This window comes from Protopterus annectens, chromosome 8.part0 (assembly GCF_019279795.1).
Source record: "Protopterus annectens isolate FY-2018-M chromosome 8.part0, PAN1.0, whole genome shotgun sequence".
Taxonomy (NCBI): domain Eukaryota; kingdom Metazoa; phylum Chordata; order Ceratodontiformes; family Protopteridae; genus Protopterus; species Protopterus annectens.
The window spans coordinates 586,416,807-586,442,159 of record NC_056741.1 but is presented as its reverse complement, the minus strand read 5'-3'; the positions used below and the strand labels follow the sequence as shown (position 1 = coordinate 586,442,159).

The following is a 25,353-nucleotide window of genomic DNA, read 5'->3' as shown; positions in this document are numbered from 1 at the left end:
TTTTTATGTAAACTGTTCTGCTTTTAATTAGTAAAAGAATGCTAACATAAGATATACTGGAACAATAAGACATCACAGGAAGAAATTGCAATTATATTACCAGCACAATCAACCACTCACACACTCGCACCTAAATGAGAAAACACTTCTTCAACTCTGCACACTTTACAAAACAATTACTAACACATTTTACTACTAAAATATACTAACATTTCAGAACATTCACTCAACATATACTACGTGTCAGTATTAAAAGATGCCAACATTTTAGATAGTTTTCCATTAAAATCTAACTTTCTTGAGTTTTACTTTGACAGATAGTGCATGAATCCTACGTAGCAACATTCAAAAACTATAAGCAGTTTGCTAAAAAACAGTTTTACTTCAGGAAAAATTTGAAATGCTTATACCAACTATTTTAACTATGTTACCATCATTCATTTTATTCAGTTACTGGCTAATAATTACACTGCCTGGATGTCAGAAAGAAGATATTTTGAGAAAGTAACAGAAAATCAGCTATAAAAGAAAGAAAAACACAAGAATCAACTTGAAGACTCATATATCCTTTGACATGCTGGGGAAGCAAATGGCTATAAACTAAGAAAATTATTCTTTTGAGCTGGGAACACAGGATCTGAACTGCCTATACACTGCAAAGCTTTGTGTACAAAGTTTAATTCTACTGGCTGCAAAAAAAAAAATTACCAGAAAATGGAAGTCTAAATCTAAACCAATTATAATTGGAATACTGAACATTGTAAGGAAGATAAAAGAACTAGAAGGGTACTTTAGAAAAGGGAAGGAGCACATGACCTAGAAATAAATGGAATCTGTGGGAACAACACATGTAGAATAATGTTCCGGAGGAAGAGGTGCGAGAATTTAACTGAAGGCAGAAATTGAGCAATTTAAGTAATGATGTAGTGAATAACTGTTAAAAAGAAAGAAAACATGTATGTAATGTACAATGCAAGAAAATGAAAAATGTTAACATGGTTTGTTCTCTTTTCTGTTTATATATGTGTGTATGAATGTCTTAACTCAATACAGCAGTGTCACTTTCAGGTGTTTCTGCAGTTCATCCTACTGACGCCACTACGCATCAAATATTGCTTGTTCAAATTTGCATTAATAATTTCAAAACTATGCTAAATACAAAGTATTAAAAGAGTTCACCTTAAAGCTTACATAATGGCAGTAAAGAGACATTAATTACTGTTCATAATAATATTTCTGTCGTCACAAATGTCAAGGTTTTTTTAAATATCTCAACAACCATGTAGCTCAGACAGAACTGCTTAGCCTCATATGAAAGCTCTTAGCTGGATGAACAAAACTCTGCTGAAGTATGTGTGTAACTTGAGTGTTTGCTAAAATATTGTAAGTTATTACATATTAAAACTTAACATTTACTATGTTTACAGTGACATAAAACCCAGTTTAAGACCTAGAACCTAATGAATGCTACCAGTATAAAAATAGTGTGTGCGCTGAAGGGTTTGCAATTTACACTTTAGTAACTATGCTTCTAGAGATATAAACATTTGTTTGAAACTTGAGGACATAATTTGATTCTGTTAAAAAGTTTAGGCTCCGTATACTGGAAGCACAATGCAAACTTCCAAAGCTTCACTGGAGGGAATGTGAGATAATTTAATAAAGGTGTTTAAAAACAAGAATCAAACTTGCAAAACATGTATGCAATGCATGTGCAAAGGCAAATGCATCATAAGGTAAATTCGACACTTATTTGTGTATACAATTAATTTGTCAAACTTGTATTTGAGTCATGCAAAATCAACTGTCAGCATATATATTTGTTTTAATATTCCACAAACGAAAATGAAGAATGAAACTCCAAACCACAAAATAATTTAAGCGCTTTCGTTTACTAAAATAAAGCAAACTTCTTCAGACAATTCCATGCAAAAATCGACTTAAGTACTATACATATATGACATCATCACATTGTTGTTTGTCTTTCGGCTTTTCCTGAAAAGGGGTCACCACAACTGAACTCCGGTCCGCTAATGAGTAGCAGTAGAATTTTACATGAAGCAAATCCTGCCTACATTTAAATTGACATCAACCAAGAACCAAAATGAAATTACATCAGTACATTAAACAACCAATTATTCTAAATTAATACTATTAAAAACAATATTGCACATAATTGTTATACATAGTTAAAAAACTAGAAACTCATGCTATAGGATTTCAACTTTTAACTTTAAAACATCCCCATTACTATTCAGAGGTCTTAAAAGGGGAAAGTGTCTATCATAAAATATTCAACATTTACAAATCTACACAGAAAGGGACATCCTACACAAGTTTTAGGGAATGCAATTGGTTAAATCATCTAAGCAAAGATTTCAGCTTAAGAATACTTTTAATAGATAAGCTATCATTTAGCCCTGGGGGTGTATGAGCATTAAGCTTAAGTTGCCAGGCTAATTATTTTTCATCCAATCTTAAGGATGTTGCCCCCCCCCCCTACCATTGTCCTGTCGATAGCTAAAAACAGGAATTTATGGGTAGGGTTAGTGCTCACGTGCCTAGCCAAAGCATTATTCAAATTCATCTTGTTGATGTTGTAAATGTGCTCATAAATCCTAAGCTTCAAAGACCTCTCTGTCTTTCCAACATAAAAGGATGGACAATTCTGGCACATGCTCAAATAAACAACCCCCTTTGACTCACAATTAAATGTTCCCGTAACCGGGAAACGATGGCTCCGTACTGTGAAGGTACTAACAGTATTAATATATTTGCATGACTGGCAACGCCCACATTTCGACATACCATAATAGAGGGGAATGGTTATAAGACATACAATTCTCCAAAATTGCTTTCAGATTCCAACATCTCCTAAATACCACTGTTGGTGCATCACCCACCCTATCCCGAATGGATGCATCCTCATAAAGGAAGCACCAATTCTTGCTCAAGATGTCTCTCAATAATGGTGCATCCAATGAAAAAGTGGCAATGAATCCAATATTATTACCACCAGAGGTTTGTAAGTGCGGCAGTTCGTTATCCATTGTTATACCAATTGATTCAGCCATCATATCCTGCCTAACAATAGGTGTCAAAGAGTCATCTTGTATACAGACCACTTCCTGCCAGTTAGGTCCAACACCAAACTATCTCCAGTCACATTTTCACACTTACCTAACCCAACCAATAATGGTTTAAAGGTCCCATTAGGTCTTTTAAGGTAAACTTCACTGGTTAGCTGGCTCACAAGTCTCGAGGGATAACCCCTCTTAAGGAACATTTCCCTCAACAGGTTAAACTCTTCCAAGAAATAAGAGTCAAGTGATACCCATCCTTGTTGCCCTAACAAGCTGGCCTTTAATGACCGCTCTCTTCTGATGGTAGGGGTGAGAGCTCGTGTAGTGTAAAAAGGCATTTGAGTATGTGGGTTTCCTAAGGATCTTACATGTCAATCTCCTATTACACCTGCCCTTAGTAAGTTCGACATCTAGGTAGGCAATTTTTTCTTCTTGGAAATCATAAGTGAACTCCAAGAAACTAGTGGACCCTGAGATATGATGCACAAAGTCTAATGCCATAGTCTCATCACCCTTCCACATGATGAAAATATCATCCAAATAGCGGGTGTACCACACAGCTCTCTGTTGAAAAACATCATCTCTAAATAAAAAGTTTTTCTCCCAGTGGGCCATTACAATGTTCGCAAAAGTGGCCCCACAGGGCGAGCCCATGGCCACACCAGTCTTCTGCAAATAATATTCTTGATTAAATATAAAGCAATTATTGCTTAGTACTAAATCTAGTAGGTAATCAATAAGGTAGATAGTTACACCATCCAGGCCTTTATCCAGCAAAAAAATCCCTCACCCAATTCCTCCCTATATCTTGGGGAATGGACGTATATAAGTCCCAAACATCAATTGTCAAAAAATTAACATCGTTATTATAAGGTAATTTGTTGATAGCCTCCAGGAATGCCCAAGAGTCTTTACAAATATGAGACTCCGTTAATAATACTTGCTTCAATTTACAATCTATAAACTGGGCACACCCATAGGTAATCGATTACTTCCCATCCACAATTGGACGTAGGAGGGTTAACCAAATTATTATGGATTTTTGGCAACCCAAAGATAATGGACAAAACTGGGCTAGTGATATTCAGGCAATTATACAAATTAATATCCACTGAGCCGTTAATAAACCCTCTAATATGCTGATAGGCTCCATTAATTTCATTTCTGGAAATCTTTTCGTATACCCTACTAGACAGTAAGAGACACATTCTCCTAATATAGTCATCTTTGTTCATAAAAATTAAACCCCCTCCCTTGTCAGGTTTGATAATACAAATACCAGCAAACCTCAAATCCAACAGTGCTTCCCTTTCAGGGGTGGGGGGGGGGGAGATAGATTATCAACATGCTTATAATGAACACATTTATTATTCAAGAGAGACCTAATGTCATTTTCACACAACTTCTCAAATAATAAGATGGAAGTCTGCAGTGGGGGATTAAAAATACTGGCAATTTTTGATAACAACACTGAACCAGAGGGACCAGGTGTTAGGAGGAGTGAGAGAATTGCCAATAAGTGGGATTACATTGTTACCGCTAACACTAAAGATGCAGGTAATAACTCTAATAATCCCCAGGATTTTCGGGGGGACAATGGGAAGACAATAGTAGGTCAACAGGGCGGTTTCCAACAACAACGTTGGAAGAAGAAACAACAGAACAAACGGAGGAGATAGTTGATGATGGGTCCAGTACATGAGAGAGGTCAACTGAATGTGCTATTACAGTGCAAACTCTTTATAATAGCACTGGTGACTTCAAGATATTCAACTATTCTGACTTTGAACCATCATTTAGTTTGGTTGAAACTTTAGCCAAAGGTCTTACTTTTGTACCAACTACACTGAATGATTTGGTGAAAACATTAATGGACACGAAATGCTATACTAGGAAACTTAATTTGAATGTATTACTGGGTAATTCCAGTCGTTTAGTGTCTGACTTTAGAATCTGAATGTATTATTGGGTAATTCCAGTCGTTTGGTGTCTGACTTTAGAATTGCCAGAATTTTTAATCCCCCACTGCAGACTTCCATCTTATTATTTGAGAAGTTGTGTGAGAATGACATTAGGTCTCTCCTGAATAATAAATTTGTTCATTATAAGCATGCTGATAACCTATCCCTGAAAGGGAAGCACTGTTGGATTTGAGGTTTGCTGGTATTCGTGTTATCAAACCTGACAAGGGAGGGGTTTTAATTTTTATGAACAATGATGATTATATTAGGAGAATGCGTCTCTTACTGTGTAGTGGGGCATACGAAAAGGTTTCCAGAAATGAAATTAATGGAGCCTATCAGTGTATTAAGAGGGTTTATTAACAACTTGTTTATTGATGGCTCAGTGGATATTAATTTGTATAATTACCTGAATATCACTAGCCCAGTTGTGCCCATTATCTTTGGGTTGCTAAAAATCCAAGAGGATTTGGTTAACTCTCCCTTATGTTCAATTGTGGATGGGAGGCAATCGATTACCTATGGGTGTGCCACGTTTATAGATTGTAAATTGAAGCAAGTATTAACGGAGTCTCATATTTGTACAGACTCTTGGGCATTCCTGGAGGCCATCAACAAATTACCTTATAACGATGTTAATTTTTTGACAATTGACGTTCGGGATTTATATACGTCCATTCCCAAAGATATAGGGAGGAATTGGGTGAGGGATTTTTTGCTGGATCAAGGCCTGGATGGTGTAACTATCTACCTTATTGATTACCTACTAGATTTAGCACTAAGCAATAATTTCTTTATATTTAATAAAGAATATTAATTGCAGAAGTCTGGTGTGGCCATGGGCTCTCCCTGTGGGGTCACTTTTGCAAACATTGTAATGGCCCACTGGGAGAAAAACATTTTATTTAGAGATGATGTTTTTCAACAGAGAGCTGTGTGGTACACCCGCTATTTGGATAATATTTTCATCATGTGGAAAGGTGATGAGACTATGGCATTAGACTTTGTGCATCATAGCTCAGGGTCCACTAGTTTCTTGGAGTTCACTTATGATTTCCAAGAAGAAAAAAATTGCCTACCTAGATGTCGAACTTACTAAGGATAGGTGTAATAGGAGATTAACATTCAAGATCTTTAGGAAACCCACATACTCAAATGCCTTTTTACACTACACAAGCTCTCACCCCTACCATCAGAAGAGAGCAGTCATTAAAGGCCAACTTGTTAGGGCAGCAAATGGTGTCCCTTGACTCTGATTTCTCGGAAGAGTGTAACCTGTTGAGGGAAATGTTCATTAAGAAGGGTTTATCCCTCGAGACTTGTGAGCCAGCTAACCAGTGAAGTCTACCTTAAAAGACCTAATGAGACCTTTAAACCACTATTGGTTGAGTTAGGCGAGTGCAAAAATGTGATTGGAGATAGTTTGGTGTTGGACCTAACTGGGCAGGAAGTGATCTCTATACAAGATGACTCTGACACCTATTGTTGGGCAGGATATGATGGCTGAATCGATTGGTATAACAATGGATAACGAACTGTCACACTTACAAACCTCTGGTGGTAATAATATTGGATTCATTACCACTTTTTCATTGGATGCACCCTTATTGAGAGACATCTTGATCAAGAATTGGTGCTTCCTTTATGAGGATGCATCTATTCAGGATAGGGTGGGTGATGTACCAACAGTGGTATTTAGGAGAGGTTGGAATCTGAAAGCAATTTTGGAGAATTGTATGTCTTATAACCATTCCCCCTATTATGGTATGTCAAAATGTGGGCGTTGCCGGTCGCGCAATTATATTAATACTGTTAGCACCTTCACAGTACAGAACCATCATTTCCCAGTTAAGGGAAATTTTAATTGCGAGTCAAAGGAGGTTGTTTATTTGAGCATGTGCCAGAATTGTCCATCCTTTTATGTTGGAAAGACAGACAGGTCTTTGAAGCTTGGGATTTATGAGCACATTTACAAAATCAACAAGATGAATTTGAATAATGCTTTGGCTAGGCACGTGAGCACTAACCCTACCCATAGATTCCTGTTTTTAGCTATCGACAGGACAATGGATAATGATGGGGGGGGGCGACATCCTTAAGATTGGATGAAAAAGAATTAGCCTGGCAACTTAAGCTTAATGCTCATACACCCCTAGGGCTAATTGTTAGCTTATCTATTAAATGTATTCTTAAGCTGAAATCTTTGCTTAGTTGATTTAAACAATCGCATTCCCTAAAACTTATGTAGGATGTCCCTTTCTGTGTAGATTTGTAAATGCTGAATATTTTATGATAGACACCTTCCCCTTTTAAGACTTCTGAATAGTAATGGGGATGTTTTAAAGTTAAAAGTTGAAATCCTATAGCATGAGTTTCTTGTTTTTAACTATGTATAACAATTATGTATATTGTTTTTAATAGTATTCATTTAGAATAATTGGTGGTTTAATGTACTGATGTAATTTAATTTTGGTTCTTGGTTGATGTCAGTTTAAATGTAGGCAGGATTTGCTTCATGTACGTGATGATGTCATATATGTATAGTACTTAATTCGATTTTTGCATGGAATTGTTGTCTGAAGAAGTTTGCTTTATTTTAGTAAACAAAAGCTCTTACTTGAACTATTTTGTGGTTTGGAGTTTCATTCTTCATTTTCGTTTGTGGAGGATACTAGTTTTGTATGTTATACTGGATTTGTTTTAATATTACTTTAAGTTCAGCACTTCATTTTGGCCAAGTGATGGTTTTTAGTACACACGTAAATAATTCCTGAATGGAATGATATTCTTTTTCTTGGTATAATCTGTAGCGTTAACCCAAAATAGGTCTTTGTAGATCAGTGCCATATCACAGTAAACAAACCTAAAACCAAATTAATTAATCAATCAATAAATATAGAATACATATGAGGAGGTGGTATACAAGAGAGAATCCCATACTCCATTTTGGGTGGCCAAATCTCACAAAGAAGCCAGTCTGACGCTAATCATTTACCAAATACAGGGCAGGTGAGCATGGTAAACTTTTAGATACAAGGAGGACCCATTCACTAACTCTGTGGTCTGATCTTGGTTCTGGATGATGTTTGTTAGTCCATGGGAACAGCTGCTAATTCCCTCACTTATTATTTTCTCTAGCCCTCCACAGACAGTGGACAACAGATCCACTTCTTTTTAAATTCTGGTTAAGTGATCCAGGTAGATTGGCTGATCCAATAACCTTTTCAGCCTCAATACAAGCAAAATCTAGAAAATACATTAATTTAATTTGCAAACAAAATTAGAACAGTTCACAGACATACACAATAGAAAAAGATTATAATGCATGATAAACATAATAGTGAGCCAGAAAGTTGAGTCACATAACTGCAATTTGATAGACACTAATTAGAAGAAAAAGACCAGTTTTCCCAAAATGTACAGGAGAGAGCAACAATACTGAAGAGATAAGATAACATCTTGGTAAGACGAAGGTTACATAATGTACATTCATAAAGTTTCACAGTCCTTCTTTAGGTTTAATCCTTAAAGGGAAAAATGCCAAAAATATACCAGAGTGGCACAAAATGATTTCATATCAACTGACTGCATCCAATAGCAGTGATCACTGAAAGTCATCAAGATGAGATGCTAGCAATTTGGCCACACGAGGCACTAACAAAATGAGTCATCATTCCTGCTGAATACCGGAATTCCACTTAATGAATATGGCTTTAATTGTCATCACAAAGGAGCAAACAACACAAAATTTAGCTATCTACACCAAATCTTCTAAATCTGTTACAGAACTCCCTTTTTAATTCAAGTACACATCTCATCAAGAGGAACTGTTTATTAGACGTATTAGACTGTTTAAGTAGGCAGACAGAATTGTCCTGGAACTATTTTTGACCACAACCAGTGTGAGAAGGCACAATTATTCAATGCCTATAACAACTTTACATAAACTAATGAAAAAAAAGCAGTGAACAATATTTTGACAACAGAACAAAAAAAAAACTCCTCTGAGAGCATTGGATTTAATAAAAGTAATTCCAGGACAGGCAAGCAGAAATGATCATTTGTACAAAATGCATACATTAGTCAAATAAATACGTTGCAGCAATCTTTCCTTGCACCACTGACACAAGTTAAAATTTCCATAAGTTTAGATTTAAATTCTGCTAACATTTAACAAATGCTGTGAAATAGTGACTCTTCTCAACATTATGGCACAAAATGCCTCTACACTAAAGATGAGGAGTTATGGTAAACTCTGCCTTGACAATGTATTAACAGAATAGCACACATGACTAAAATCTGGGCATAAATGTACTCTTACCAAAGACAAATAACAATATAGTTCATGCTGGTAATGTCAAATGCATAAAAATCCTCACTCACTCATATCAAAGATGTCCCTTGATGCATTGCCATTGGCTGTAGCTCCTGCCAAGGCCTGACGTGACTTGTCCACATTCTGAACATTTACATAAGAAGGGTCATCAAACAAGTCGGACCTACTGGTTACCTTTGCTGCAGATGATCCAGGCTGAGAGTACTTTTCTCTAGCACCCCCTAAGAGGGGAAAAAAAGGTATGTGAGAATATCAGAACATCAGAAGTAGAAAGAGTCACAGATTTGCACCTTGTCTCATCCTGCAACATCTCTACAAATCCTTAAGTATGGAAATCTGTGCAAAAGTACTTGAGCTGGTACCCACTGAAGCAGTTAAATAGAGATACTACAACAGTTCTTTCCCTTACAGTCACCTTATGACTTGCAATTATATTAAGGATCTGTTCATAACACACAGAATAAATTTAACAAATCATAAAAATTAATAAGAAATGTTACCAGACATAATTTAACAACATGCATTACAAAAAGTGGTCTATAACATAAGGCTGGGAACAAATGTTTCAAAACAGTGACAGGAAAGAGGATACTAAGCATCGACTACTGCTCTTATTCCTCAAACTAAAATCTGGGATAGTGACCACTGGATGACAGGTCATCTAATGAAGGCCAGGGCTTACCATCACACATAGACAATATTTCGGACACAAGTAGTTAGGTATGGCACTACACACAAAGTCTTGGTATGTATGAAGCAATGTGAAATTATTCATGAATTATGCCTCAATGCCTACGGCCGACAACCACTAGAACAAAAAAATCACTGGTTAGAAGCTTTCAGGGGGAATAAAGAGGAATACTGCTGGGGTTCATGTACAACTGAAGAAACTGTCCATAGCAAACAATTCAGTTCCAACTTCTCCAGCATCACCAACGTACAAAGTAAACTCACTACATGGACAATTTTTCAACTGCAGCACACACTATACTGCAAGATTTCCATTAGGAAAAACAAATCTTATATGTCCTCTGTTCATCCTAAGCAGTGAAACTGGATGGTACAAACTTGTCAAATACAGCAGTTTCAAAATACAAACATGCATAGCATAACATTTACCTTGCACACTAGGTGACTGTTTACTGACATCATAGTCGGTGCTAGACATCTGTCCAATAGGCTGCAATGAGAAAGGAAAACAACTCTGTGAAGTAACCCATCCCACTTCTGATTTACACACGACTTCATTAAAGCAATCATCAGAAATTAATGCAAAATTACCATCGCTGAGTTAATCCAAACTCTCAGAAAACCTCAACCTACCACATATCAAAAAGTCAGGGAGAAGTTTCAAATTACGTTCAGAAACAATGAAACAAAAATTATGAAAACTCAAAACTGGGAACATTTTTTTTTTAAACACAGAAAATGATAAAGGGTTATTAAGAAACTAAACAGGATGCCTGGAATGAATCACTTCAGATGGCAAAGTGGTGACCTGTGACAGCTAATCTCAAAATACAATCTAGCAGATAGGGTACAGAGGACCACAAACAGCAAAATGTTATCTTCATCAATCTGGAACAGTCTTCACATACCACAGTACAAGTGATGGACATGTTCAACACAAAACATTTTAATGCAGCACCATATGGCAGCATCTCCTCCTACAATCTAAAACCTTCCAAGCAGGTGCCATACTTCCTTTCAAATAAAAATGAAAGTAGAAAAATATATATTTTGATCTTGTTCAGGGAAAGAGGACGAAAAAAGCAAGCAATAAAGTCAAGAGTTCAGATATGGAACAGACACCAAAACTATAAGAAATATAAAGTGAACAGGTGTATCCAAAATTTGAAAATAAACGAAGCAATTAATGTATCTTTCTAGAGCATACTGTCAGTTGCGACAATCCAGTAAATATGTAATCTAAGTGTGATGTCTAAAAGGTAAGAAAAATGCATGGTTATTTGGAAAACCAACATAGAACTACATTATCAGGTAAGGCAAGGCACACAACATAGATCTTCATAATTTAACATTTTTGAGGAACTGCTTGCAGAAGCATAACTAGGGTGCAATGAAGTAGGCCAGACACCCTGGTACAAAGGATTAGGGGGCATGATCAACAGATCCTGACTGGTCTTCAGTGCACACCAGCATTCAGAAAGAAATGCTTTTACTGTAGTTGCTGTCAGAACTGAAGTGCTGGAGAGCTCCTACAAACGTAGTATCCAGTTTGCTACAGTTTAAAAGGAGAAAAGAGCGTTTTCCTTTGATCCACAACCTCAAAGTTTAAGGGTGATGTCAGATCAGGGAACAGTACCTGGTGTTAAAATAGCTTGCTACACACCTCTGAATGTGTGCCACACTCTAGATGGTTGACGCTCAGATACAAGGGGTATGGTGTACACTTTAGGTGAAAAAGCAGCCCCTACGCTGACAGACAGTTCAGCTGATGATGATGCGCACCATATGAACTTTATTGGTAACTGTGTTTGGATGCAATTAATAAAGCGGGTTTAAATGAGAAAACATCTATTAATAGTCTTTTGGCTCTTAAAAGAAGGAAGTTATAATTTTTAATTAGAATTCGTGTTGGATATCTTTAGTGATTATTTTTTATTTATTTTTGACTAAATTAATGAATTTATTAAGTGAATGATTTATTCTCATGTGATGCACATTTTCTACTAGATGGTGCTGTGTGGTTATTTAAATGTTAGTGAGAAGATTTTTTTTAATCTGATGAAGTTCTATGTACTGTTAGAATTCAATAAAGTGTGTATCAAATCACTTTTTTTTTAAGTTGGTTCTGTTAAAATGACGTGGTGAGCTTATGTCAACTGAATGTAACCCACATGGAGTATGGTGCCCTGTGCACACTTCTTTCTTTACTCTTGACAAGTCAGACTTTCTCTACCCCCAATGCATGTCATCAGGCATTTATCCACACCCTTGGTACATCAATTCTACCAAAGATCCTCCAAGCATGCCATGTTTAAGCAACTTAATAAAAACTGAAATTTTATACACTACACATGCAAAACACATACACAGCCGTCAAGTATTATAACCCACCTAAAGCAAATGTCCTAACCCCAAATCCATACAGTTTAAAAAAAAAGCATAAAGTAAAACACAAGCTCCTCCCTTCCACATCACAGTATTAAAAAGAAAAAAAACAACTTCAAAGAGTGCACACATAATGCCCCCCAAACAACACTACCTACTTAATGAGCCTATTAGTGATGATGTAGATTACTAAAATGAAAAATACTTCAAATTAAAGAATAAAAAAATGACTGCAGCAAACCTAACAGAAAACTGCTTTACCAGCAAATAGTCAATTTAATCTTAGATGAGAATAAATTAATTAAAAACATAACTAAACTATAAAACGAACAATCCTGGCATGGCACTCACTATTCTACTAAAACAAAAGAAAGCCACAAAAATGTTACCTCAGAACTAGCGTAGAGAACCACCCACAAGACACTCCATTCACATGTATTAGTTGTTTAACATTCACATTTTTGACATTGTGTGTGCTTTGGATGTCAATAAATGCGAATGTCTACCAAAACACACAGAACTGTATGCACCCACATACATACATAAATCTATATTTATATTTGGATCCCTATCAGATCGCCGTAATTTCAAAACTCTGAAGACCACATGACCTAGACCATATGTTTGAAATTTTGAAATTCTGAAACAAAAACAAAAAAAAGAAAACAAAACAAGCATGGGGCAAGCCTCCCTGCACTCCCGACACCCCTGCTACTTAAATATACCAACTCCGAGATCGTACTACAGTGAGGAAAACGGTAAATTCCAGGTTCCGCGCTATATGACTATCCCAATAGACAGTTTTCAGAGTTTCAAAACTTCGGCGATATGGTCTTCAGAGTTTTGAAACTTTGGCGATCTGATAGAGAACCCTATACAGATATATATATATATATATAGAGAGAGAGAGAGAGAAATAGAGAGAGATATAGATATATATGTATGTATGTATGTCTCACTGCACCATGTGTGTGTGTGTGAAGTGCACCTTAACAAAATATGCAGTACCTACACTTTTTACAGAAACTGACTGGTGAAGATAAGCCATAGCACATCAGCATACAACTCTACTGGCCATGCATCACTAAGACACTTAATGGCACATCAAAGAAAGGCTGGTAGAAAATAAGGAAAAGGGCACAACAGGACAGCCAAACCAACAAGAACTATTCTCTATGCATCCAAAAATATTCACATTCTGAACTAGAAAGTATTAATTCTACATTTATTTGTAAACAATAAAGTTCATCTCAGACAAAATGCATCAAAATATCCTTCCTACTCAAAAGGCATGCTCAACACCTTTTGCTGATAAACTATGAACTAGTCTCTGCACTCAGAAGAAGCTAATGGGTGAAACAAAACAATCGGAGATTGTTCACATGAATAAACCCTGTAAAATAGGGCACTGGTAAAAGTAAAGGCTATATCATATGGGGAAAACAAAATAAAATGTAGAATGTAAAGTCTGTTTAAGTGTCATTAAAGCAGGCATTGTTACAGAAACATGAACCCATTAAAAGAGGGTATAAAAGGGAGATGGTTAAGAATTGATTGTTTACTTGCTAGTCAAGGGATCTAAGGAAGCATCTCAAGCAAAAGGCTTTACAATTGTTTTGAATTTTATTTCTATCAGTGTTCCTATATTTAAAAAAATCCTTGGTTATGCTGCTTTGAAACTGTAGAATAAAGTACTACGTATTTTTATGTGCCATAAACTGGTAAAGGTGAGGAGCAGTTGATACCAGGAGAGTCCACTCTACCACCCTATTGGAAGGTAATCAGAAATATTAATGTAAGGTGGACTCCCCCCCCTTAAAAAATCAAATCCTAATTTCTACCCTACCCGAGTGCTTCACAAGTACCTTCCCAGAAATCCTTTATAACAAAGTCCAAACCACTGCAAGTTCACCAAGTATATGAAAAAAATACTTTCGATTGCCTTATTCCTCCAGAAGTGGGATCTTGTCTACCCAAACTACTTTTGGCTGCCTTATTCCTCCAGAAGTGGGATTCACCTTGAAATCAGTTTAGTTATTTATCCTACTCCAGACTTTTGTCTTACTACATAAGGCTGGATTTTAAACGCAATTAACTTCTGAATGATATCAGCAAGGTAATGGCATTGAAGGTCTTAGTGCAGATCAAAATAGGGAATGTATACTGCATAATCATTAACTACAGCCTCCATAACCCTTTCAAAGAAACTTACAAAATTCAACAGACTTAACAGTACAGTTTAGTAAGAACTTACAGGTAATGGTATATACTTAAATTCATCATTGCTGCAGCACTGCTTATAAATGGGAGGCATCATGCTGAGGATACAGTACATCCATCCAGTTTACATAAGCTTAGACATCTTCCTCTTGCGCCATGTGTCCTAACTTTGATACACAAGTATAAGGCTACATATGCTACTACATAAGGGACATAACGAGCGCAAATCTCTTCAAAGTCTTCTTGTCCCAGAAAAAAATTTATCTGAAAGTTGACACTCATGTAAAAAGGTCTCAGACACAGAAAGATAAAGAGGGGGATAGGGCAGATAAAGGTCCACCTTAGCAGACGGAAAGAAAAAACTTGAGGGAAGGAGGGAGAATACATATACTGCAGTTAGAACATCTACTGTTATGTTTAGTTCTTACACTACTGTACTACTACATTAGATAACTGCTACAGTACTGCTGACAAATGGGATGATCCTCAAGGCTTTTATGCTAACTAGGAGGAGGTTTCAGATGTAGAGCTAGAGTCCAGTATCACTAGTAGAAAGTATCCGTCAAAACCAGCTCTTGAAAAGGTATTAATCTTGTAATAAGGCAAAAGCTCCAGTAGACTGTGCAGTGACCTGGCGTTGGGGCAGACTTTCCATGAAGAGAGTAACAAAAGGAATGGCAAGAAAAATCCACATGGACAATGTCCATTCAAAATCTGCAAAGCTTAAGCTTTTCCTTTAAAGGAAACAATTGGTCAGATTCCCTGGTGGACCTTGTTTTGTCTAAATAAAACTTCAGTTGCTTATGTACATAGGTAGGTAACTAGGCTATTGGCCCTAGGGCCTATAAAAGCCTAGCCAAACGGTACCCTGGCTTTTGCCACCCAAGAAAATTATTTTCCTGTGCCCCTGTCAAGCAGAGCCACAGAAATGATCCCCGGGGTGAACTTCCAATCTCCCATCCAATCATCAAGATTTTTCTTGAAGAGTGCTAATGAGGAGCTTTGTTTGATATAGATAGGTAGTTTGTTCCAGAGTATGGGAAAGTCTCTGGGACAGGAATCTATCCCCCTCCAGCATGTTCTGTTTATTGTGGTGACAATGTTTAGGTCCCTAGAGCGTGTAGCTCGGAGGGACTGGGATTTCTTTAAGTGGAGCATGTCCAACAGCTCTGGGTTTGACATAGCTTTGTATGTTAGACCGAGATCACCTCTGAGTAGGGGATATGTGACAGAGTAAAGCTAGAGTTTTTTGAGACTGTCTGCGTAGGGCATCTGTTTGAGGCTGGTAATACTGTTTGTGAGGTATTTCTGTGGCCTTTCTAGTTGTTGTAGATGTCTTGTGAGGTACATACCAAAAGGGGCGTTGTACTCTATAATGGGTCTAATGAGTGATGAGTAGAGGGGAACAATGACCTCTTTTTTCCTGGATGAGAAACCTTTTGTGATGAGGTGTGCCACGTAGAAGGATTTCCTGACTACTGTGGCGATGTGATTATCAAAGGAGAGGCTACTGTCCACCTGTGTCCCAAGATCTCTCATCACACTTTGGGTGTTAAGTAGACTACCGCCTATGTGGTAGTTCATGGGTACAGAGTTTTTACCAAAAGGGATGACAATGCACTTTTTGGCACTGAGCTTGAAGCCATGGCTTTGACACCAGGCATCAGTCTCAATGAGGCCCTTTTGTAGGATGTCCACATCATTAGGAGTTTTGATTATGGCTCCTAGTTTGCAGTCATCTGTGAACTTTGTTAGCCAAAGACCTTCTGTGTAAGCCTGTACTTCAGAGAAGTAGATAACAAACAGGAGAGGACCTAGGACTGAACCCTGTGGTACTCCATTTGTCACGGGTCTGAAGTTGGATTTAGAGTCTGCTACTTTCACAGTGTGGGTTCTGTCAGTGAGCCAGTTGGCAACCCATCTTGTGACATAGGGATTTATACCTAGTTTAGTGAGTATCTATAATTCCAAAGTGGGGGATGGTGTTGAAAGCCTTGGCGAGATCTAGATAGGCTGTGTGAACCACCTTACCCTCATCTACGGCTTTGGTGACCACTTCAAAGAAGTCTATCAGGTTTAGGAGACATGATCTGCTACAAATCCAAACTGGGTAGGGTTAAGAGTTTGGAGATTACCAATGTAATTGTTTATAAGTTCCATGATGATACATTCCATAGCCTTGCAGACCAGGCTCGTCAGGCTAATGGGGCAGTAGTTCCTAGGGTCTGTGGTGGCTCCCCCTTTGTGGAGTGGGATAACCGTTGCTGTGTGCCATTCAGTGGGCACAAAGCCTGAGGTGGGGCTATGATTGAACATGGTACTTAGGAGGGGTGCCAGTTCGTTCTGTAGTTCATGCAGAATGCAGCCTGGGATGTTGTCAGGTCCCATGGATGCTGTTCTTGGCTTTGGAGTGTGTATTTTTTTACCTGTGCAGCCGTGATTACAGGATCTTTGCATTCTTCCGGTATAGAGATGGGCCCTCTAGGGGATGAGAGAGGGATAAAGTTAGCACTGAAACTATCTGCCAGGATGTTGGCAACATCAGTTGGTTCTGTATATTTAGTGCCATTGTGCTGTAACTCAGAGCAGATCTGAGTGTTGCCATTGAGATTCTTGACATAGCTATAGAATGCTTTGTGGTTGTCTTTAGAATCAATGGCGATTTTGTTTTCCTAACTAGCTTTGGAGGATTTTATGAGGGATCTCAGCTTCTTACTGAGGCTGATCATGGAGTTCATTCCAGTCATGGGATTTTACTTTTCTTTTGCAACAGTTTCTTTCTTCTGTCATGGAGTTTGTTTCTGGCAGGGGATCACCTGATTGGTTTCCTTTTTTTGGAGGATAGCATCTTGGTTCTGTTAGGGATTGCTCAATCCATGCACTCGTGTAAGTGCTTATAAAGTGCAATTCTATAGTATTCAGCAGTCGTACCTCTACTGTCCATCAGCATGAGTGTCGTGAAGTTTGCCACTTCTGTCTTAAGTGAAGTTGGCTTTGGAGAAATTTTTACAGTGGTTTCCCTAATGGGGGGGTGGGGGTGGGATTTGGATGTCTAGGGTGATTTGCTTGTGGTCGGATCTGACCAAAGAGGAATTGACCTCTGGTGTGGAACACCGGTTGCCCATGTTGGTAATGACCAGGTCTAGGATACTGCTGCCCCTGGTGGGGGTGTAGGTAAGTTGATCCAAGGCATTGGAATTTAGGAATTCTAGAAAATGTTGAGCACAAGAGTTGATACTGGAGTAGTTTTCCCAGTTAATGGTGGGGTAGTTGACATCGCCCATTATTAGGGTGTTAGGCTGTACCCTAACCTAATATTTCACAGTGTATCAAGAAATGAGAAGTTGGAATCCTGTAGCATGGTGGGGGATCTGTAGCAAGCTACAATTTGGATTGCGTTCTTGCCCAGAGTTAGTTGCACTTGGATAATCTTGGATGCATTATGCTGAGCAACTAGCCTGGGTGTGTGGATATCCTTAATGAATATGGACATGCCTCCACCTTTACTGCTTCAGTCCAGGTTAGGTGGCTGAAAGGTGTGGTATGAATTATAGACTGGTAATGCAGGAGTGCACTCTGGAGCCTTGAACCAGGTCTCTGTCACTGCACAGATGTCGATGTTCTCCAGTTTAAGGAGTGCCTCAAGTGAGTGCATTTTGAGGTTTAGACTTCTAGCATTAAGTAGCATTACCCTCAGAATTTGCTTGCTTGCACCTGTAACGGTGGTGAATTTGTCATTTGAATCTTGCCTAAAAAAGGTACTACAGCGGTGGCAAGAGCCTTAGCCAGTATCTGGAATCCCAAGGGCGACAGGTGCAGGCCATCTCTGGCAAAGCATTGTGATTTATCGATCATGTCATCCCAGGCAGACAGATACTGGATCCCCTTAGAATGACAGCAGAAGCTTAGCCAATTGTTGAAGTCAATCATTTTGTCCTTGTACTGTGACATCATTCTGGGTGATGGCAGGATGCTACTCAGGGCTAGGGTCATACCTGCCTGGGCTACAAGATTAGACAGCTCCTCCATGTCTCTTTTCATGTAGTCCAGGGAGGTACATCTCAGGTCATTCACACCAACATGGACAATGACAGAGTCATATTTGTACTTGTTGTAGAGTGACCAGAGTGCATGTGTTATGTGGTGGATCCTGGCACCTGACAGGCAGCTCACAGTAACTTTCTCCTTGTTTAGCCTGGTGAGTGGAACATCAGTGTGCCTGACTATAGAGTCACCTATGAATGACTAGAGTGATGGGTACATTGTTATGCCTTATGGGCTGTGGTTGAGTGGCACACTGAGTTTGTGGGCTATGTGTCATTTAGGTTGTGTTGGGGGGTGGAGTTGCTTGCATTTTTGCTTTGGAGGTCCCTGTTGCTTTTGTAGATTTATTTTGAGAGCCTCTGTGAATGTAAGTGTGTGTTTTGTATTTCTAAGTGTGTTTTGGTAGTGTAGGGTTTGAGGGACTATGTGATGAGTGTGGTGTGGTGCAAGTGTTTACCTTCTCCTCTTGACTGTCTAGTCCAGTCTTGGGTGAAGAGAGCTTTGCTTCCAGTTTGGCTATATAAGTGCATCTCTCACAGGTTGTAGTGTTGGGTGGTAGGAAGAGAGGGTCGTCAGTGTACACGAGGCAACTGCTGCATTGCCCCAAGATGCCCAGATTTGTCAGGTAGACAGGAGAAAACACTGGGAGCTGACACTTAATTAATAAGCACCTATCTAGGCATGTCTAAGTACTAAAAACTGTTTTCCTCTAGACAACTGAGGAAAGTGGAGTGCTATAGTAATTTGCAGCTTATTTAGTTCTTACAATGAGATCTGAACAAGTGCTGAGCTCAAAGAAACTGATTTGAGTGATGAAACTAGAAGATTGGCTAGTTCTAAGAAACAAAATTACTCTAGAAGGCTTCACTTCAACACAGAAAGGCTTGGGGGCTCAGAAGCAAACAGTCCTGGATGCAGCAAATCTGTATCTGGACTAGAAGACTTACAGGAAAGGCAGGAAACATGCTTAGAAATTTTTTTTTTGTAAAGTGGAAAGGGGAAAGGAGGAGCAGAAACTAACTGGGTTGGCCTTCTCAAATGTTCTCACAGGATTAGGTAGAATGATGTAATGACACTAAACTGGGAGGAGTGTCCCAGATCAAATTTACAGTAGGTGCGGAACTGCAAAGCCACCAAGTATAAAAACAGGACACCAATACGGAGGAAGGTTGGGAAACAAAATCAGAACAAACAACCCAACCAGATGCTTAACACTTGTAGAAATTTTCTAGTTAATTCCTCACACATAGTGAAACTATCTAGCAAAGTATATGCAGACAAATAAAAGTGCTATAAATAACTCAGAAATACGCAAAAAACAGGATACTTAATGTTATACATCACAGATTAGTTGGCTCAGAGCCTTTTCTCCGACTTCCTCCAATTAGTTCAGTGTGAAATCTATCCAGTGAATGAAGGAATTCCCCCATTCTGAGGGTTAGAAAACAATACGGAAAGATGAATAGAGTGATTTAAAGACATTTCAGTAACAATCTTAAGTATAAAAAGGATTACTCCTAAGGCTAAACTTGCCCTTATGTAAAAGCAAAAAAGGCGGAGAACACAAAAGCTTGTAACTCTGAAACCCTTTTAGCAGACCAACAGGCCTATCTGCCAGGTACAGAATTTCAGAGATGTGGGAGTGGTTAGTTCAAAATGTGGGAGCGTTACCTTTTTCAGGACACTGTTCAGGTTCCAAGAAAGAGGAATGGATTTAATTGGAGGGCTGGTATGAAGGATGGCTTTTAAAAATTGTTGGACTTCACAGAACGAGGAAGAGGGATCCATAGGCAAAGCAGGTAGAAATGGCAGACAGATGCCTTTGGATAGGTGTGTGTAATAGCCCTGACTTAAGCAGCTCACTCAAATATTTTTAGTTAGGGGAATATCCAGTTAATAAAGATCCTGTCCTCTGTTGTGGCACCAAATAAAAAATATTTTCCATTTGGAAAAGTAAGTTTTTTCTTGTAGCAAGATTCCTTAACTATTATTACCTACAGCACCTTCATTCTGTCAAATTCAAGAGTTTCCAGGTTCAGATGAATGATGGAGCCCTTTGTTGTGTGAGCAGGTCCATCCTGAGGGGCAACTTATGACTGTCCTTGGCTAGATTAAAAAGTTGGGAGAATCAGTGTTGTTCGGGCCAAAAGGTGGTCACCAGTAGCATTCTGAACTTTCAAAAGGACTGCTGGGATGTGGACAGGGAAGGAAAGATGTAGGATTTCACTTTCCATGACACTGAAAAGGAGTCCATTTTTCTTGCTTCCTTGTGCAGGAACTCTGGAAGAGAACAGCCCGCTTTCTGTTTAGACTGGAAGCAAATTAATTTGGAGAGTCCTGCACTGATGTCAAGTCTCTCACACAATCCATCCACTTCTTTGCTGGACTCCCTCATTTGCCATCTCCCTGTCTATTCCAAATCATATTCACTAGATTGTCTTCTGCTTTTCTGCATGTGCCTGAACCAACATAATCTGTTCTCTTTGATCTTCTCTGCAACTGTAACTATTCTGGCTCCTGTTCAGACATCCTCATTTCCTAGTGTGTATCCTAGCACCAGTCTCAGGCACTTTAGCTTAATCAACTCTAGGCTTCCTTAACTGCTCTGCCTTTACAGCCCATATTTCTGTACCACACAGTAGTACTGGTGGTGCCACTATTCTGTGCACCTTGCTTTTCAGCTTCTTTGGCATTCTTCTGTCATGCACTACCTCTGACACTAACAGTTGGCTGCATTCTCTAATTCTATTTATGACCTCCTAATTCAGGCTTCCCTTCTTCTTAACCACCCATCCTACATACTTGAAGCTGTTAACCTGTTCTATTTCCCTTCTACTGCCACTCTCAACTTCTTCTGATTTCTCACATTTGCTACCATTACGATCGTCTTGTCTGTACTCACTTTCATCCCATGCACCTTCAGTTTTGCATTCCATTCCCCTATCCTTTGCTGCAGTTCTTGCTCAATCTGTCCGTAATGCCCCATCATCAGCACAGAGCAACTCTGTTGATCTGTCCCTTCCAACCTGTTTGCTAGTGTAGTCCATCACCAGTAAGAACAGTGAGTTCAGAGATGATGCACACGCGCTCCTACTCAGAACCTCTCTGTGAGACCGAACACTGTTCATGCATGAGCTACATGGATCCTTGCACACAGCCTGAACAAATTCTTCCAATGTTTCTTGTTCTTACAACCAATGCAGGACTCACAAATCAGAATTCATAGGACCTTGTCATATGCTTTCTCCAAGTCTAGGAATGCCTCGTTGGACCCTTTACTCATCTCTGGCTTCTTCTCAGATACTTCTTTCACTGCAAGCATCGAGTCAGTTGCGCTGCATCCTGATCTGAATCCAAACTGCTCTTCTCCCATCTTACTTTCTACTGCACTGTGTATTAATTTATCAATCATCCTCTCCAGACTTTAATGCATTGTGACAGAAGTTGATACCTCTGTACTGCCCACAGCTGTGGCTGTCCCCTTTGTTCCTATACACTGGCACTAGCATCAGTGCTCCACTCGTTATGGACAAAGTAAGTAGCTAAACTTAAACAGTTTAGGGATGGTGCAAGGGCATGTTTAACACTATTAATTAAGCAGCAAGGTATATTATCAGGTCCCATGGAGGAAGTCTTTTTTGTACTGGTTAGCACTTTCAGTAAATGATCTGCAGAGATCTTAGGAAAAAGTAAGGGATTCAGAGATTTCTGGGCTATGCATAGAAGTCTCAGGGTTGAAACAGACACTAATTTTGTTTGCAGGTAAACCGATATCTATTACGTCAGAATAAGAATCATGAATATGTTTAGAGCAATGAGTTTTCTAACATAGCTAAAGAAGAATTATCTTTGGCTTCAGAAGCCGGCCTAATTCAAAGGCTCCTTTAGTAGGCCTAATAGTGTTCCTCACTTTTTTATAATTCTTTTGACACTATCCTTAGAAAGATGGGTTTTGGATCTATTTACAGAATTTTCGTTTTGTTACATTACTTATTAATGGTGGTGGACCACCAGAATGTTTTTTTTTAATTTACTTTGACACTCGACACTCTGCTCTGGCAAGGACGGTTAGCTCCATGTATTTTTCTAAATGGATGAATTCCTTATTGAAGTCTGCTGCTGTATTAAGGTCAGGAAGGTGCAGTCATGCATGAATTTTGATATTTCATCATAGTGTTGGTTGAAGCGTGCATGCATATCTGTTGTCGATAAATTCATTGGGGCTTTCTCCCAAGGGATTTTGGGAATTTAAAAGGAGACTGTCACAAGTTTGCAGTCAGACTTGTAAAGGGTGAGAAGTATGGAGAAGGGAAAAATGTCAGTGCATACATTTCACCTGTAATATGCTTTCACTCTGCTCTGGCAAGGACTGTTAGCTCCATGTATTTTTCTAAATGGATGAATTCCTTATTGAAGTCTGCTGCTGTATTAAGGTCAGGAAGGTGCAGTCATGCATGAATTTTGATATTTCATCATAGTGTTGGTTGAAGCGTGCATGCACATCTGTTGTCTATAAATTCATTGGGGCTTTCTCCCAAGGGATTTTGGGAATTTAAAAGGAGACTGTCACAAGTTTGCAGTCAGACTTGTAAAGGGTGAGAAGTATGGAGAAGGGAAAAATGTCAGTGCATACATTTCACCTGTAATATGCTTTCACAGTAGAATAAAGTCCCACTGAATGCCCTTCAGTATGTATCTGTTGATTTGCTTACTATCTAATATTAGTAAGCACCGACAGGGTTAGAAAAGTATAAGATTTGTTCTGAATGGAAAGTTCTATCATAAAGCATTTTTTTTTACACCACACAGATAAGCAAAAACAGATAAACCAAAAAATAGATCTTGTTGGAGATGTAAACAAAATTTTAAGTTGATTGGTCTCATGTTATATTTGATTGCTCCTACTTTTATAATTATTGGAAATATATACAAATGTTTTGTCAAGCTTTACGGTATGACAACTTGTGCATTACTAGGAATTAGATTTTATACAACATCCAGATTCCTCCGAATGTTGACAAAGCTCAGCATTCTTTTTTGTGGTGTTATTTAGCTATTGCTAGGAAAATTATAACAAGATGATGGTTGCAACTGGCCACATCTACATTTTCAGAGTTTATTACTTCTTTTGGAAAAAAATATGTAAGAAAAATATATTTGATAAAACTGAACTCTAAATCAAAAATTCTGAAACTTGGGTATTGGCCTTCTGTTTTGGAGTTCATTCAGAAATATGAACGACTTATTAGCTTTGCCTCATAATCTTTAATAATTTAAAGAAACATGAACAGAAATGACATGGTAATAAGAATTGCTGACCACAAATGTATATTTTGTATAAAACTTTTGATTTTTATTGATTTCATTTTTTTCTCTTTAAATATTTGTTTTACTTAATTTCTATATCTTGCATTAATTTGTTAAATGAATAGTATACTTGAAATTTACACTAATACCTTGATTTCATATACTGTATATACCAATGAAAATAAACTTATTGAAAAAATAATCCATCTTTCTGCCGCTCAGAATCACTCAGTAAAAAATAAACAAAAAATTAACCAAAAAAGTTTTATGGACTCTGTGAAGGCTGCCAGCTCAGCTAGCTAGAATTTTGTAAATAATTCTGTCATTTGTGAATAATAAATATGATTTTTATACTTGTCCTACAAAAGTAAGAAAACTGTATTGTGTGTGCTGAGCTTCAAAACTGTAACCACAGTGTACCCTGCCGGAAAAGAACAGAGTTAACTTGCAAAACTCTAAGAAAATAAGTTGACAAGTAAAGAGTTTTATGACTGTGTTTACCACAGCTAGAAGACAGAATGCCTGCAGCTAGAAATTCTTTCTATTGTCTGGAAACAGAAATAATTACAGGTTTCAAAGGTAAAAGTATGCAACTGTTTTACGACTCCCAATTCCAGGCAAGTGTTCTAAGACAGAAGTATTTTTGACACAGAGGTGCTAACTTTTAAGTTTCTGTTACCCTTTAAAGTGAAGCCAGAGGTATCAAAGAATGATGCAATCTGAGATAACCCATCAGAAATGCTTAATAGTAATTTAAGAATCATCTCAGAGAGTGAGTTTGTGCATTTTGTATCTTGTCTTTGACCTGAACACATCCATCTTCAGCACTTCTCATCTGTATTTGCCTATTCTGCAAGTAAGGCTTAGATTACAGTTTGTTTGTGTCTTTCGGCTTTTCCCAGTTAGGGGTCGCCACAGCGGAATTCCGGTCCGCTAATGATTAGTAGTGGATTTTTACATACCGGGTTACCAGCCCTGACGCATAACCTTCAATGAAGGCACGCCCCATTTACGTATGTCTTCACAAAGAAGACGCTCTAGCGGAAAATCAAACGGGACAACGTCTTGCTATGAGGCGATTGATTTCTCTTATTTTATTTAGTTGACATTTATTTACTGGGATTGTCTGACTGGACAGCAGGTGCCCTTTTTCAGTGGAGGCCCGGGAAGAAAAGCTCCACAAATTTACAATAGTAAACACATTAACAATATTAAGAATATTTAGTAGTGAAAGTTCAATTAAGAGAGTCTGAGAAGTAAAACAAGGTAGTTAGTACATACAGTTAATACCATAGCAACCAAGATTAGACAGTGTTGTTGTGCAGGT

At 38.2% G+C, this 25,353-nt stretch overlaps 1 protein-coding gene across 1 annotated transcript in view; it reads right to left on the bottom strand.

The window, feature by feature from the left end:
• Positions 1 to 25,353, bottom strand: part of SHC1 (SHC adaptor protein 1) — a 974,352-nt gene that overhangs the window by 51,673 nt on the left and 897,326 nt on the right. Inside the window, exons 5-6 of the mRNA XM_044079286.1 lie at positions 10,500 to 10,560; positions 9,428 to 9,601 (exon numbers count right to left, since the gene is read on the bottom strand). Of these exons, the coding sequence (XP_043935221.1) occupies positions 9,428 to 9,601; positions 10,500 to 10,560 (235 nt within the window). The remainder of the gene's footprint in view (positions 1 to 9,427; positions 9,602 to 10,499; positions 10,561 to 25,353) is intronic.